The sequence below is a fragment of the Pavona decussata genome, unplaced genomic scaffold (assembly GCF_977016875.1).
Source record: "Pavona decussata unplaced genomic scaffold, jaPavDecu1.1 SCAFFOLD_128, whole genome shotgun sequence".
Taxonomy (NCBI): Eukaryota; Metazoa; Cnidaria; class Anthozoa; order Scleractinia; family Agariciidae; genus Pavona; species Pavona decussata.
Window position 1 is genome coordinate 2,067,811 of NW_028145542.1, and position 16,546 is coordinate 2,084,356.

The 16,546-nt window shown below is 37.6% G+C and overlaps 1 protein-coding gene across 1 annotated transcript; it reads right to left on the reverse strand.

Moving 5' to 3' along the window:
- Positions 1-15,130: 15,130 nt before the first annotated feature.
- LOC146468911 (D(1)-like dopamine receptor) lies at positions 15,131-16,250 on the reverse strand. Its single transcript, XM_085124073.1, has one exon. The coding sequence runs from the start codon at positions 16,248-16,250 to the stop codon at positions 15,201-15,203; it is 1,050 nt and encodes a 349-aa protein (XP_084980199.1). The 3' UTR covers positions 15,131-15,200.
- Between the last annotated feature and the right edge of the window lie 296 nt (positions 16,251-16,546).

The window sequence follows — 16,546 nt, forward strand, 5'->3', positions numbered from 1 at the left end:
AGAGGAAGTCGATGTTAAAAACTTTCTGCAACGTTCTCATTAATAACTTTGAAGCTGGCATCTCGTTAACTTCAATTGTTTTGATAGCTCTTCATATGTGTCTGTTTATATTTGTAGCCATACCTTGTCACGGCGACTAACTGTTTATTGATCAACTTTTAATGCTCAAAAATAAACTGATCTCAAGCTAATACAAAGTCTTTCAAAACAACACTTTGTTCATCATGACCAAGTCTTCATAACTGAGGGGAAAGATCCAATTTCCAGTTTATCCAATAACCTTTCATTTTCAAGCCTACAGAAACGTGTTCGTTGGAGGGAAACATGGAAAAAATGAACATCTGTTTCCGTTCCTGGTTTGCGATATAACATAAAATTCAGAATATAACAACCCCACCCCTCCTCGCTAAAAAATGTCACACTGTAAAATCCTTCCGATAATAAACCCGTGGACTGCTAAGGTTCGAGGTTTTAAGCTGTTAACTTAGTGTTTCCATATACCACGCAGCTGTTCAGTTTAAGGAAATCCATGTTACAAAATTCCCTGCCACGTTCTCATTAATAACTTTGAACCTGGCATGCCTTAAACTTCTAAGTAGGAGCCCTACACTTAAATTCGTTCAATAGTCTTTTTGCGGCTCACTTTCGGGGAGGGATTGTTTCAGGAAACGGATATTGGAGGCAATTATCCGTGGGCTTGAGAATAAACACAACTTCAAACCGCTTGGAATAATCATGATGTTTACAGCTTAAACAACCTCCATCAGCAGTCTGTAAGCTAATATTCACTAGCGATAATTATTGAAAAAATATATGGCCCAGAAATTTGAGGAGATTCTCTTTTGGTGGGCTTATCATCCAGGGACTTATGTTTGGAATTGTACGGTGATATCAAGAAATGAATGTTGTATACTTATGGGGAGGGGAAGAGAAAAAATTTGAATTGTCGAACAACAATCACCTGTTTATAAGGAAATTATTCTTTAAAGATGGTTTTGATACCTCTTCATATGTTTCTGTTTATATTGGTGGCCGGTTTATTGGTCAACTTTTAATGCTCAAAAAATAAATTAATTTCAAGCAAGTAAAAAGTCTTTCAAAACAACACTTTGTTCATTATGACCAAGTCTTCATAACTGAGGGGGTACATTCGATTTCCAGTTTATCCAATAACCTTTCATTTTCAAGCCTACAGAAAACGTATTTTTTGGAGGGAAAAATAAAAAAAAATGAACCTTTGTTGTTCGTTCCTGGTTTGCGACATAACATAAAATTCAGAATATAACCACCCCACCCCTCCTCGCCAAAAAAATATCACACTGTACAATCCTTCTGATAATAAACCCGTGGACTGTCAAAGTCGTAGGTTCTAAGCTGCTAACTTTGTGTTTCCATATATCACTACCACGCAGCTGTTCAATTTAAGGAAGTCCAACTTAAAAGCTTCCTGCCACTTTCTCATTAATAAACGTTGAAGCTGGTATGCCGTAATATCTTCTAAGTAGCAGCCCTACACTTAAATTCACTCAATAGTTTTTTCAGCGATTTTTATTGGGGAGGGTTTGTTTCAGGCAAAAGATATTGGAGGCAATTATGCGTGGGCTTTAGAGAAAACACAATCTAAAACCGATTATAAAAATGGTGATGTTTACAGCTTAAAACAGCCTCCATCAGCAGTCTATCACCTAATATTCATGAGGGTTAATTATCGAAGAAATATATGTCCCAAAAATTCGAGGAGATTCTCTTTTCTCAGGAATTATGTTTGAAATTTTACGAAGAAATCAAGAAATAAATGTTGCGTACTTATTGGGAGGGGAAGAAAAAAATATTTGAATTCTCGAAGAACTATCACCTGTTTATAGGCAAATTTATCTTTAAAGATGGTTTTGATAGATCTTCATATGTTTCTGTTTCTGTGTCATAACTTGTCCCGGCGACAAACTATATATTGGTCAACTTTAAATGCTAAGAAACTGTTTTCAAGTGAATAATTTCTTCTTTATGACCAATGAAAGTTTTCATAACTGAGGATAAAAATGCAATTTCCAATTTATCCAACTGAACCTTTCATTTTCAAGCCTGCAGAAACGTGTTCGCTGGAAGGAAACATAGAAAACATGAACCATTGTTCTTCATTTCTGGTTTACGATAAAACATTAAATTCCGAATATAACCACCCCATGATTTATAAGGGGAGGGTGTGTTTCAGGAAACGGATATTGGAGGCAATAATGCGTGGGCAAATTAAACTTGGATAGATCTTCATATCTTTCTGTTTATATTGCTAGTCATAACATGTCACAGCGACAAACGGTTATTGGTCAACTTTTAATGCTAAAAAAATTCATTCCATGCGAACTAAAGGTCTTTCAAAACAACAGTTTCTTCATCATGACCAAGTCTTCATAATTGAGGGAGAAGATCCAATTTCAAGCTGTTAACTTAGTGTTTCCATATATCACTACCACGCAGTTGTTCGGAAAATGAACCTCTGTTGTTCGTTACTGGTTTGCGATATAACATAAAATTCAGAGTATAATCACCCCACCCAATTCTTCCGATAATAAACCCATGGACTGTCAAGGTTCGAGGTTTTAAGCTGTTAACTTAGTGTTCCCATATATCACTACCACGCAGCTGTTCAGTTTAAGGAAGTCAATCGGTTAAAAAGTTCCTGCCACGTTCTCATTAATAACTTCGAAGTTGGCATTCCGTAAAATTCTAAGTATGATCCCTACGCTTAAGTTCGTTCAATAGTCTTTTTGCGGCTCATTTTCGGGGAGGGTTTGTTTCAGGAAACGGATATTGGAGGCAATTATGCGTGGGCTTGAGAATAAACACAACTTAAAACCGCTTGAAATGATCATGATGTTTACAGCTTAAAACAGCTTCCATCAGCAGTCTATAACCTAATATTCATGAGGGATAATTATCGAAGAAATATATGGCCCAGAAATTTGAGGAGGTTCTTATTCTCTTTTAGTGGGCTTATTTTCTTAGGGACTTATGTTTGAAATTGTACGGTGATATCAAGATATGAATGTTGTAAACTTATGGGGAGGAGAAGAGAAAAGATTTGAATTTTCGAACAGCAATCACCTGTTTATAAGCAAATTAATCTTCAAAGATGGTTTTGATAGATCTTCATATGTTTCTGTTTATATTGCTAATCATAACATGTCAGAGCGACAAACGATTATTGGTCAACTTTTAATGCTAAAAAAATTGATTTCAAACTAATAAAAAGTCTTTCAAACCAACACTTTGTTCATCAAAACCAAGTCTTCATAACTGAGGGGGAAGATCCAATTTCCAGTTTATCGAATAACATTTCATTTTCAAGCCTGCAGAAACGTGTTCGTTGGCGAAAAACAGAAAAAATGAAACTCTGTTGTTAGTTACTGGTTTGCGATATAACATAAAATTCAGAGTAAAACCACCTCACCCTTCCTCGCTAAAAAATATCGCACCGTAAAATCCTTCCCATAATAAACCCATGTACTGTCAAGGTTCTAGGTTTTAAGCTGTTAGCTTAGTGTTTCCATATATCACTACCACGGAGCCGTTCAGTTTAAGGAAGTCCATGTTAAAAATTCCCTGCCACGTTCTCATTAATAACTTTGAAGCTGGCATGCCTTAAACTTCTAAGTATAGGAGCCCTACACTTAATTCGTTCAATAGGTTTTTTAGCGGTGTATTTTCTTGGAGGGTGTCTTTCAAGGAACGGATATTGGAGGCAATTATTCATGGGCTTGAGAATAAACACAATGTGAAACCGCTTAAAATAATCATGATGTTTACAACTTAAAACTGCTTCTATCACTAGTTTATAAGCTAATATTAACGAGAGATAATTATTGAAGAAACATATGGCCCAGAAATTTGAGGAGATTCTCTCTTGGTGGGCTGATTTTCTCATGGACTTTTCTTTTGAATTGTAAAGTGATATCAAAAAATTAATGTTGTATACTTATGGGGAGGAAAAGAAAAAAGATTTTAATTCTCTAAAAACATTCACCTGTTTACAAGCAAATTAAACTTGGATAGATCTTCATATATTTCTGTTATATTGCTAGTCATAACATGTCACCGCGACAAACGGTTATTGGTCAACTTTTAATGCTAAAAAAATTGATTTCAAGCTAATGAAAGGTCTTTCAAAACAACAGTTTGTTCATCATGACCATGCAAGTCTTCATAATGGAGGGAGAAGATCCAATTTCAAGCTGTTAGCTTAGTGTTTCCATATATCACTACCACGCAGTTGTTCAGTTTAAGGAAGTCCATCGGTTAAAAAGTTCCTGCCACATTCTCATTGATAACTTCGAAGTTGGCATTCCGTAAAATTCTAAGTGTGATCCGTACGCTTAAATTCGTTCAATAGTCTTTTTGCGGCTCATTTTCGGGGAGGGTTTGTTTCGGGAAACGGATGTTGGAGGCAATTATGCGTGGGCTTGAGAATAAACACAACTTAAAACCGTTGAAATGATCATGATGTTTACAGCTTAAAACAGCTTCCATCAGCAGTCTATAACCTAATATTCATGAGGGATAATTATCGAAGAAATATAGCCCAAAAATTTGAGGAGGTTCTTGATCTCTTTTAGTGGGCTTATTTTCTTAGGGACTTATGTTTGGAATTGTACGGTGATATCAAGATATGAATGTTGTAAACTTATGGGGAGGAGAAGAGAAAAGATTTGAATTCTCGAACAGCAATCACCTGTTTATAAGCAAATTAATCTTCAAAGATGGTTTTGATAGATCTTCATATGTTTCTGTTTATATTGCTAATCATAACATGTCAGAGCGACAAACCAGTATTGGAGCGGCTTTCCACAAATATCGTCCAAGTGGTGGCACAAGTCAAAAAATCAATTTCGTTCATATTTTGCTTATAGGTAGTCCCTAGTGAGAAACAAACTGAGCTGTAGTTAGTTTTTCAAAATACCGCTTCCTTTCGAGTAAATATGCGAAAAACAATTTTTTCTTAGTTGAGCTCAAAGTCCGCTTTCGGCGGGATGGAATTTTCCTTAACTTTCGACGGCTCGCGTATTAATCCGCAGACTGTTACTAACCTTCAAATGACATTTATTGCTTTATTAGGTCTTCCTCTTCTGTTTCACGGGAAAACATTTAAAACCTAAGTTACTTTTACGTCCGTAATAGGTTTAGAAGAACATGCTATAAATGCAAATTTTCAACAACATTATTTTAGCACTAAAAGATTGCCAATTTTGCCCATGGGCGATAACTTAGATTTCCCTATAATTACTTTCTATGGCTTTACTGTATACCTATTTATCATAATATAAAAACTAAGTGACCCGCTAGTTTTCAGATTTATCAGCATTTTCTTGAGATTTGGCAATCGAAGCGCAAAAAAGATGGCGTGACTGACTGTCATGGGTACAAATAGTTTTTTTTATTAGAAAAAAAATGAAGCGACATTTTTAAAAGGAAGCATTTTTCATTCGCAGTAGAAAAATCTTTGGATCGAAAGTTCGGTAGCGTTACTGACCAATGTATATTGCGGCTGCTTTTTATAGATGGAAATTCCAGAGTATCCGTTCGCTCTGATGCGGAGTCCAATTCGTTATTGTGGCTGAATATCATTGTGTTAAAACAAATAATTGGAAAATTTCTTTTCCTCTTGCTTCATCACTGCCATGGATAAATTAAACTAGAAATAGGTTATGCGCAGCAGATTTGAACTACATTAATCTGATTAAAAGTTTCGACTGTTATGTTAAACTGTATCGTTTGCGTGAAATATACGTGAGAAAGCACACGCACACACAACGACAACAACAACAACAACAAAAAAAAAACAACACAGAATTCTGAACGTTTAAGGGAAAAAGTAAGAACAATAAAAACCGTAACAAATTCAATGAAACCAAGATAGTGGTCAATACTCGTGTTATTCATAATGTTATTTTGCTGCGCTTTTTGATCCTGAAAAATTTTTTATGTGAAGATGAACGTAATTAACTAATTAGATTTTTGAACGTCGCAGTTTTGGACCTATGAATAAATTGAATTATTATTACACCAGAAAAACAGCCAGGAACTGTAAACAAAACGGCGAGCATGGAAGTTTGCTGTTCTTTTAAGTCGATAGTTGGTGGGCCATGTTCGTTTACTCGCAGAGACAGAACAAGGTCCAGAGACATAGTACCTCTGCTGTCCTAAGTGTGTCCTGTACAAAGAATATTGACCAGCACAAGTCATGTTATGGTTTTCAAGAGGTAGGGAACGAGGGCCATGTTTTCAACGCCAGGAAACATCAAGACAATGACGATTTGGGCTTAGCTGCTGAGAAACATTTATCACCAACGACACTTATCGGGTCCGGTAAGTTACCGGGACTTTCGAGAAACGGGAGCCAGGGCTTATAAGCCGCGGCAGTTTACGGTATTCCTGGATGTATAGGAGAGAAGGTAGACACAGAAATACCAAATGTAGGAGCCGTAGCATGTCCTTATTGCTACTTCGGCCGTCAAATTTGGTCGGTACGTTTGTTAATTAAGTCCCACACTTGATAGAGAGGAAAGGACTTCTCACTGGAGAGAAACGAAAAAGAACTAAAACAGAACATTGTGTCAACAATATTCAAGTCACGAATGATTTAACTTTGTTGGTCTTCGAATATAATGTGCCCCGTTTTTGAGTATTTATTCTGCGTGCGAAAGTATGGAAGCAAACGGACATTAGTTACGAAAACTAGTCCCTTAAAATCGTCTGTATCCCCATTGAAACATTGAGACATTGCGAAAACATAAATCTTTATGGTGACACTTCCGGTTCATGGTTGTCATGCAACAGTGTAGCTTGCAAGTTGTTTATTTAAAAAAACAAGAAATGTTTATTGATTCGTAAACTGGATTGATTTGTTACTCAGAAGGTAAGAGTACAGAAATCACCCTAGTGTGGATTAATGAAGAATTCGATGCTAAATTCTTGTTAAAACGTGCATGAAATGATCATGAAATACTGAAAATATCGTCGTCGACACACTAATATGCTTGTATCGAGAGGGAATAGATGAAGAAGATGGCCAAAACTTATGTTTGATTTTTCATTAAGGTATCAGCTTAGTTTCCGTACCTTTGTGTCTCAAATTGACGCACGTTTTTGATTCTCTTTTCGCTTTCGTGGTTCGCGGTCAACGGCTATGTCACGCCATTGTTTACAATGCGAATGCCAGATTTTCGACATGGTAGGTGATAAATTCGAGGCCCTGCGGGTCACTTAAAACAATTTACCCAAAGTTTTGTGTTGATGTTATGATTGATAAGTACACAGTGAAGCCATAGAAGGTCATTTTATGATAGTGTAAGTTATCGCCCATGGGTAAAATCGCCGGTTTTTCAGTTCGAAAATTTGGTTGTTAAAAATTTGCATTTACAGCATGTTGTTCTAGATCTGTTTCGGGCATAAAAGTAACCTAAGTTTTGAGTGCTTTTCTGTAGAACAGAAGATGAAGACCTAGAAAAGCAATAGAAGTTATTTCATTATCTGTGACTGGCTGTGGATTAATACTCGGCCAGCCAATTAGTTAAGGAAAATTCCGCCCGACCGGAAGCGAATTTTGAACTCGACTGAACTGAAAATCGTTTTTCGCTTGTTTACGCAAAATATGATCTAAATCGATTTTCTAACTTGTGCCACCAAAAGTTGATTTCGGTCGATTTTTATGGAAAGCTGCTCTTAAATATTTCGGACCACAACCAAACATCATTTTTCCTGTATTCTCCTTTTGTTAACGTTTACTTATCGACTTGAATTATTTCTGTAGGAGAAATATTCACAGAGTTATGTGTTGTTTTGAACATTTTTGTGTTGGACTTCTCTAATTCATTCGCCAATTGCAGGGCATAAGTTTTGTAAACACGCTCTAATTTTAAGTGCTCACTGAAATATTTCGGACCACAACCAAACATTATTTTTCCTGTATCCTCCGTTTGTGAAATTTACTAAGAGACTAGAATTATTTCTGTAAGAGAAATATTCACAGAGTTATGAATTGTTTTGAAATTCGCAGCGCATAAGTTCTGTAAACACGCTCTAATTTTAAATTAAAGCGCTCACTGAAATATTTCAGGCCACAACCAAACATTATTTTTCCTGTATTCTCCTTTTGTTAATGTTTGTTTAAAGACTAGAATTATTTCTTTAAGAGAAATGTTCACAGAGTTATGAATTGTTTTGAATATTTTGTGCTGGACTTGTGTAATTCGTTCGCAATTCACAGCGCATAAGTTTTGTAAACACGCTTTAATTTTAAGCGCTCACTGAAATATTTCGGGCCACAACCAGACATTATTTTTCCTGTATTCTTTTCTTAATTTTAGTTAGAGACTAGAATCATTTCTTTAGGAGAAATATTCCTAGAGTCATTTATTTAATTGTTTTGAACATTTTGTGCTCGTCATTCGCAGTGCATATTTGTAAACAGTACGCCCTAATTCTAAAGTAAACGTTCAAATATTTCGAACCATAACCAAACATTATTTTTTCTTTATTTCTTTTCTTGTAACGTTTATTATGAGACTATAAATATTTCTGTACGAGGAATATTTACAAAGTAATAAATTTTGAAACAAATATTTTATTTTTATCCGAGCGGTCAAATCGCACGCGTGGAAACATTACGTGGTAGCCAAATAGTCTTCATTATACGCATTTCAAACTTTACACAGATGCATTAATAGTTTCCACACGAGAAATATTTGAGAGAGAGCGTAATTTTTTCATCCATAAGTATTTTATGCTCTCGGACGTCATCGGAATTTGGCAATGTGATCTTGCCGATCAACAAGAACAGCTTATGGTTCAAAACATTTTCCGCTGAGGCGTAAAAAGTTTCCTTTATATGCACTTAAGGAGGCTCGAGGCAGTTTTTTGGGAATAAGGGTGGAAGTTTTGAAATTCTAATCTCACATACAAGATAAACTTCGATCTCCTTCATACTACATCATCATTTCAACATATGATCAAAGTTAATTTTCTCAATGGTTTCCAAGCAACAGCTATTACCATAGCAACGGAAGCGCATAGCCTCTCATTTTAAACATTGTCGATTATCTCGAAATCTATTCAGACACTTAAGTTGTCTAGATTAAGAAGTTTAAATCCCTAAAATTTCGTCATAAAGTGTCTGAATAGATTTCGAGATAATCGACAATGTTTAAAATGAGAGGCTATGCGCTTCCGTTGCTATGGTAATAGCTGTTGCTTGGAAACCATTGAGAAAATTAACTTTGATCATATGTTGAAATGATGATGCAGTATGAAGGAGATCGAAGTTTATCTTGTATGTGAGATTGTAATTTCAAAACTTCCACCCTTAGTCCAAAAAAACTGCCTCGAGCCTCCTTAAGAGCCGCTGCCAGTAAGAATCGAGAACTGCATTTCAGCGACCACTTGGTCGAATTTCTGATATTTCGTCTGAAGATACCCTTGGATTAACTATTTTCGAAAATCATATTTTAAAGTTCCAAGGTATTTTATTTTTTGAGAAAATTGCAAGAGTTTGAAATGCGGCCAAGGTGCGGTCACGGGCCGATGAAAACCGCAAAAATTTAGGTCAAAGGACGAAGCCCCGTTCACGGTGTAAAATAACCCAATGAACTTGAAACTTTACACAAACCTAGACCAACCATCTTGCAAGAGAATTAATATAATAAACATTCCAAACTCGCTGGCTACTTTCTAAAGCATGCAGATTTGTGTACGCTACTCAAAATGACCTTGAAACTAATGCTTATTTTCATTGAAATAAAAGTGTTTCTGGTATGTCATTTTCTCTAAATTAAATCTCCTATATCAAAAGACGAAGAAAAGAACTTTATTTGTACCAAGTTTCAAGCTCTGATTCAAACTCTTTCCCACTCAAGGAAGATCGAATATGCGTGCGATACTTGCGGCTCGCAATTCACGTCACGAATTATGTGATCAGAACCGATTCACAAACGCTTGACATCTGGAGCCCGTGAACAGGGCCGTACCTAGGATTTTTTGTCTGTGGGGGCAAACTCCGCACACCCCTCACAGGGGTCTACCGTATGTAGACAGGGTTTCTAGTTTAACATTAATTTTGTTTTCACTCCCACACAGAAAGTTGCCTCTACGACGTTTAGAGAAAAAAACACACCGAAGCTTTTTTTTTTAAATTGCCATGACTTCTTATGGAGTTAACATCTTGTTTAGCTTGAAGTAAATATTGTTTCTCATTTTAAAACATAGTCGATACACTGCTGTAAACAAAGGGAGAAAATCACTGAGCGTCCCCAATACAAACACACTATATCAGTGGAGCGAAGCATTTGCAAAAACACAGTCGTTATTTAAATACAATTCAAGCCTTTTCAGTATTACTGTGACACGTTGCATAGCTCTATAACACGCTACAACGATTAATAGAGAACCAAAAAACCAAATAGCCGTGCCAAGAAACACAACTCCTTGTGACAAACACTAATAGTCGGGCCCGGCATTCCGACAACTACAGAATGAAGCTCATTGCATGATACAGGCAATGATTAATTTCTGTCCTAACATTACACAAATCTCAACAAGAAAGGCAGTTAAAACTATCAAGCACTTAAAAGATCCAAGCCAAACCCAGCTGAAATGCCCTATGTGGCATAAAAACACCGTCGTCGAACACGCGGAATAAGAGATCATATTCAAAAGGAAGAGAATTTGTTACAGCGAGTTATAGCTTTTTCTGCGCGCCTAATTTACACCTACTTTTGTTGTATTTGTTTGTGCTACATCTTTCATACCTTTCGCCCCCACGCCTTTAAAGATTATTATGTATGTAAAGAGCCTTTCTGACACTCCTTTTACCCTTTTTAAGCCAGTTTTCTTTGCATAAGTTTTAAGTGTGCGCGTCATTTTCAGTGTTGTAACGGTTGTGTTTCGCCGTTTTTATGTTAGTCGTTCGTTTTCTATTGTTTCTCAGTTGCTTATTCCATGTCGTTACTTGTAGTATTTTTTAACATCTTTTATTTAATCTTTGTATTTCAAGAACCGTTCTGGTACGGATTTGTTTACCGTCGGGATGTGTTTGGAATGGTAAAGTTTTCGAATAAAGTGATAAAGTAGAGAGCTGAGTGTAATTAGCAGCGACTACAGAATTCAAAAGAGGAAACTCAAAAATCATTAGGCGCAAATGAGCTGTCGGATGATGAACATGTGATGGTTAAATCCAAACCCGCTACAAATACTTGCGAGCAGGGCAGGCTTTTAAAACCAATTTATCTCTGAAAAAAAATATACTTGTATAACCTAGATTTAAAAAGACTAAAACACGCGCCAGAAAGTGGCGTAGGCTTGTCAGTCTTTATTTACACACCAAATTCTAAACCATAGGCAGCACAAACTGACAAAATCATTATTTTCATAAGAAAACCGGTACTGGCTTTTGCCTCAGAAGATTTTCCAAAATAATTATTTGGAATTCACATTGAAGGAATATTTTTTCAGTCAATTGGTCGATTTTCTTGTGATCAGAGTGATGTCGGTGGTGGAACTCACTACTATGCTCTCAAATATACAGATTTCATACTTTTAATTGTAAGGATGGCGGTTATGGATGTTTCTTTCTTTCTTTTTTTTTTTCGCGAAAAAATGGACGTTCCAGGGTATGTATAATTGAAGTTAAAAAACGAAATGACACTAATACTTGAATTTTTTTCGCGAAAAAAAAAAATCAAAGCTGGCAAGATGGGCTCTCGCATCTGTTGTACAGTCTTTTAGCTTGACAAGGTTTTCATCACCAGGGTAGTCGTAGCTTGGCCCACAAGCAGTACTTTTCACTATTTACAGTTCCTAAAAGCGCCCTAGCTTGTTCGCGCAGGATTCCATACCGAAATGCCTGGCCAGGATCACGTGCACGTTACCCACATCACCGAAGGGAATATCGAGTTACAGTTGATCAGTGTCACACTGGCTTAATGATTTGAGCCGTCGCTGCCAAACACGAACACTCAAAACAACACGACAGGAACAAAGTCACACGCTTTTCTCCATTTTACTGTTCGACTACTTCATTTAAGAAGATAAAGGAGCTGTAAAGTATGATTTGCACTACTTTTTCCTGCGACATCGACATGGTATGCAAATTTGTTGCACATGTTTCGTAGGCTAATTGACCGGAATAACTATATTATTTTAGAGCAGAGTAGGAAAGATCAAAAAACATTGAATGGCTGTCTTCAGTCCGTCTGATTAGTTTTAGTGCCCAATATGTGATGTTTGGAAACATTCACGGGCTCCAGATGTCAAGCGTTTGTGAATCGGTTCTGATCTCATAATTCGTGACGTGAATTGCGAGCCGCAAGTATCGCACGCATATTCGATCTTCCTTGAGTGGGAAAGAGTTTGAATCAGAGCTTGAAACTTGGTACAAATAAAGTTCTTTTCTTCGTCTTTTGATATAGGAGATTTAATTTAGAGAAAATGACATACCAGAAACACTTTTATTTCAATGAAAATAAGCATTAGTTTCAAGGTCATTTTGAGTAGCGTACACAAATCTGCATGCTTTAGAAAGCAGCCAGCGAGTTTGGAATGTTTATTATATTAATTCTCTTGCAAGATGGTTGGTCTAGGTTTGTGTAAAGTTTCAAGTTCATTGGGTTATTTTACACCGTGAACGGGGCTTCGTCCTTTGACCTAAATTTTTGCGGTTTTCATCGGCCCGTGACCGCACCTTGGCCGCATTTCAAACTCTTGCAATTTTCTCAAAAAATAAAATACCTTGGAACTTTAAAATATGATTTTCGAAAATAGTTAATCCAAGGGTATCTTCAGACGAAATATCAGAAATTCGACCAAGTGGTCGCTGAAATGCAGTTCTCGATTCTTACAGGCAGCCGCTCTTTTAAAAGATATATATAACTCAAGACAGGAAGAAGAATTTGTAACGTTATTACGTTCATACAATAAGCAGAGTAGCATGTTTATAAATGCTATTAAAAAGGAATTGTGGAGCTCCTCTTTTAGGCTTGGCTAAATATATATATTAACTTTGAAGCTGGCATGCCGTAAACTTCAAAGTTGTTTCGATAGCTCTTCATATGTGTCTGTTTAGCTCTGTTTATATTGGTATCCATACCTTGTCACGGCGACTAACAGTTTGTTGATCAACTTTTAATAAAACATTTTCTCAAGCTAATACAAAGTCTTTCAAAACAACACTTTGTTCATCATGACTAAGTCTTCATGGACTGAGGGGAAAGATCCAATTTCCAGTTTATCCAATAACCTTTTATTTTCAAGCATACAGAAACGTGTTCGTTGTAGGGAAACTCATTTCTTTCAGTTACTGCCTAGACGATCAGTTTTGTCATCTATATTTCATTATATCAAGTATTTCCCTGATCCATGTCTGCAAAACTCGGTCATTTTTCAAAAAGGTGCCAATGGTCTAACTAATTTTAATGTCAAGGAATTTGTAGTAGTAGACTGCCAAGTCTCAAAAAAAAAAAAAAAACAGTAGACTGCCAAGTTCTACCCCCTCAGAGCCCGTAAGTAGGACCAGCTCGAACTTTTGTGAAGGAGTGAGTATCCTAAAGTTTAAAACCTATCACACTTTTGAGACCACAATCAATTAATCTTTTTGTACACAGAATAATTTCAGAACTGACCAATTTTTCTCTACTTTAAACGAAATTAGCAAAACAACTGAAAGAAGCAAATCAATATTTCAGCCCCGACTACGGCGATAAAAAACAAAACATAGCGTTATATAAGAGTGCGTCATCGTGAATACCCCCTCCTAACCTATCCTATCCTTACTTGTTCTATCCTATCCTATCATATCATATCATATCATATCATATCATATCATATCATATCATATCATATCATATCATATCATATCACGTCATGTCATGTCATATGATATGATATGATATCATATCATATCATATCATATCATATCATATCATATATATCCTCAGGGGCGTATACAGGATTTCTAGGAGGAGGGGTTCCAAATTGGTTCGAACGAAAACGGTTGGTCTAAAATCCTTACATTTACTACGTGCGTAAAACACTTTGGCCTTTACGCTAGGCAAACAGAAGACGCCTTGGTTGCCGTTGAGCGAACATGTTTATCACTTCCTTGATATTTATATCTCGGTGGTAATTATGTTCATCAACGCCAGCCCAGACTCTCGCTCGCTTGACATGGTCAACCTCAGGTATGTTTTTAACCTTCTTAGTGTACTGAATGAGCGCTCACATTCAGCTGATGTTATCGGCAATGTGCACAAATTGAGGATCAAGATGTTAGGAAAGAACTCTCGATGAACTGCACGGGTGGGAAGGTCGGCGTCCTCAGTGCTGCATCACTTTCTCTTCCATCGCAGGAGCTCAACATCAACCACATGAGGAGAAGAAAGGTCGTTCTCATAAAACTCCAGCGCTACTTCAATGTCAGGATTTCTGTCTCCGAGGGCTACCAGCTCAGGAAAAAGATTAAAGAGGCTGGACAAGACAGCATCATTAGTAGGATTGAAGTATGTTTTCATCTCTGATTGTAGATGGTCTAGAAGGGGAATAGCAACTGCCCTCTTATAGTAATCAGATGGTGTCTGGGCTGGTACATTGTCGCGATCCTGCTGCTGATTGGTCCGGCGTGGGATGGAAGGCACAACACCTACATTTGCCGCGGTAGTGACCGCTAGATCGAACCACTCGGTCCAGATGTCTTCAATGTTGTCTCGGATATCCTGGAGATCGTCCGTGACATTATTACTGTTAGTGTATGCCTCGTAGACATCTAGATCTCTCTTCGGAAGTTTTACACTCAGGGTTTTCAGGGCTGGAATCCCAGCTCTGCTCATGTCTCCGAAAATGCAAGTGAAACGCAAATATATACCACAATGACGTTCACTGTACTTATTGTAAGCATAGAACAAAACGAAGAATTTCAGGAATCGAGAGTCCATTATACTCTTGCTAAGATAAAATCACTGTTAAAAATAGAAGGGGGGGTTCCTTGACGCAAGAAGCAACCCCTGGAACCCTCCCCTGGCTACGCCACTGGAATCCTATCATATCCTATCCTATCCTATCCTATGAAAGATTTGGCTGCGCTGCTCTCCAATGTAACCTTGTGCTTTAAAATAACTTATCTCGACGTATGTTCTACCATTGTTTTGTATGCAGTTGTAGATTCACAGTTGCGTTTCATCAATATCATGTAGGACTGTTTCAAGTTCACCTTGATGTCCTATGCTAGTTTCTTGTCTCAGTGGGGCTATTATAACTGGAGCCACCCGCCGTACGCGCTGCGTCGCCAAAGCACGTCCACACGGGCCAAGAAGACGGATGAACGTTTTTCTCATGTCAGCATCACGGAAGGCGTACACCATTGGGTTCATAGCGCTGTTACAATACTGCAGCCATTTTGAAAACGCGAGAAAAGGAGTCAATGTTTCGAAGGGCACGCAATGCGGACAAAAAACCGAGATTGTGCTGATAGTGAAGAATGATGACCAAGAAACCAAGAACATTGCAGTAACCAATGCCAGAGTAAGCGCGGTGCGTCTTTGCTTGTTTATATTCTTACAAATCTTAGTAATTTCTTCCGAGTCTTGTATTGTACACGTCGGAAGGTTTGCAATCAGCGTTCGAACCACTTTGAAAATAGAATAGTTCACCAGGCTAATGAGAATTCCCGGTCCTACGTAGCCTACAAGCAAGAGAAACGGGGTGTAGATTCTGTGAGGGTTGTTGCTTGCTGCTCTATCCAGCGCTGGTCGAATTGCCGCAACCGCAAAAGCCGTAAGCCAAGCTCCACAGAGTATGAGTGAGTAGTGCACTGTGGAAAGTGTCTCGTATACAAACGGCCGCGAAATCGCCAGCCATCGTTCCAGACTGACTGTTGTTAGGTGGAAAATTGAGGCGAGCGCGCTGAAAATGTCGAAAGACAGGAAAATAGTGTTGAGAGGTCCTTTCTGGACGCGTCTTAGGCTGATGTACATCCACAATGGTAAAGAGACGCAACCAACTAACAGATCGGAGATTGCCAAACTAACGAGGATGGTGTAGGTTCCAGTTCGAATCCTGGAGTTGGAAAAATATGCCACAACAACGGATACATTCCCCGTGATTATTAGAAACATAATAGCTAGGCATAGCGCTAACTGGATAGCGGTGCTTACAGAAATGTTAACGGCTACGGTTTCCTCGGAGAAATCCGTTTCGTTTGCGTCTCCAGTCATTAGTAACGACTTGCGATGTTGAAGTTTGAAGCGAAGTTCCACCAAAGTCAGAATTTCTTCAGCTCGTGAAATGTTGTTGTCGAAGTTATAAATGTCATTGACGTTTACCCCAGAGTTGTTGTTTTTGTTTTTATTTTTAATCGTCAATGATGAGCGAGAACGTGGCGAGAAAACAGTTTTGGCTGTCGACTGTCGATTTTTGATTCTGATAGAAAAAATGAACCTCTGTTTCTGTTCCTGGTTTGCGATATAACATAAAATTCAGAATATAACCACCCCACCCCTCCTCGCCAAAA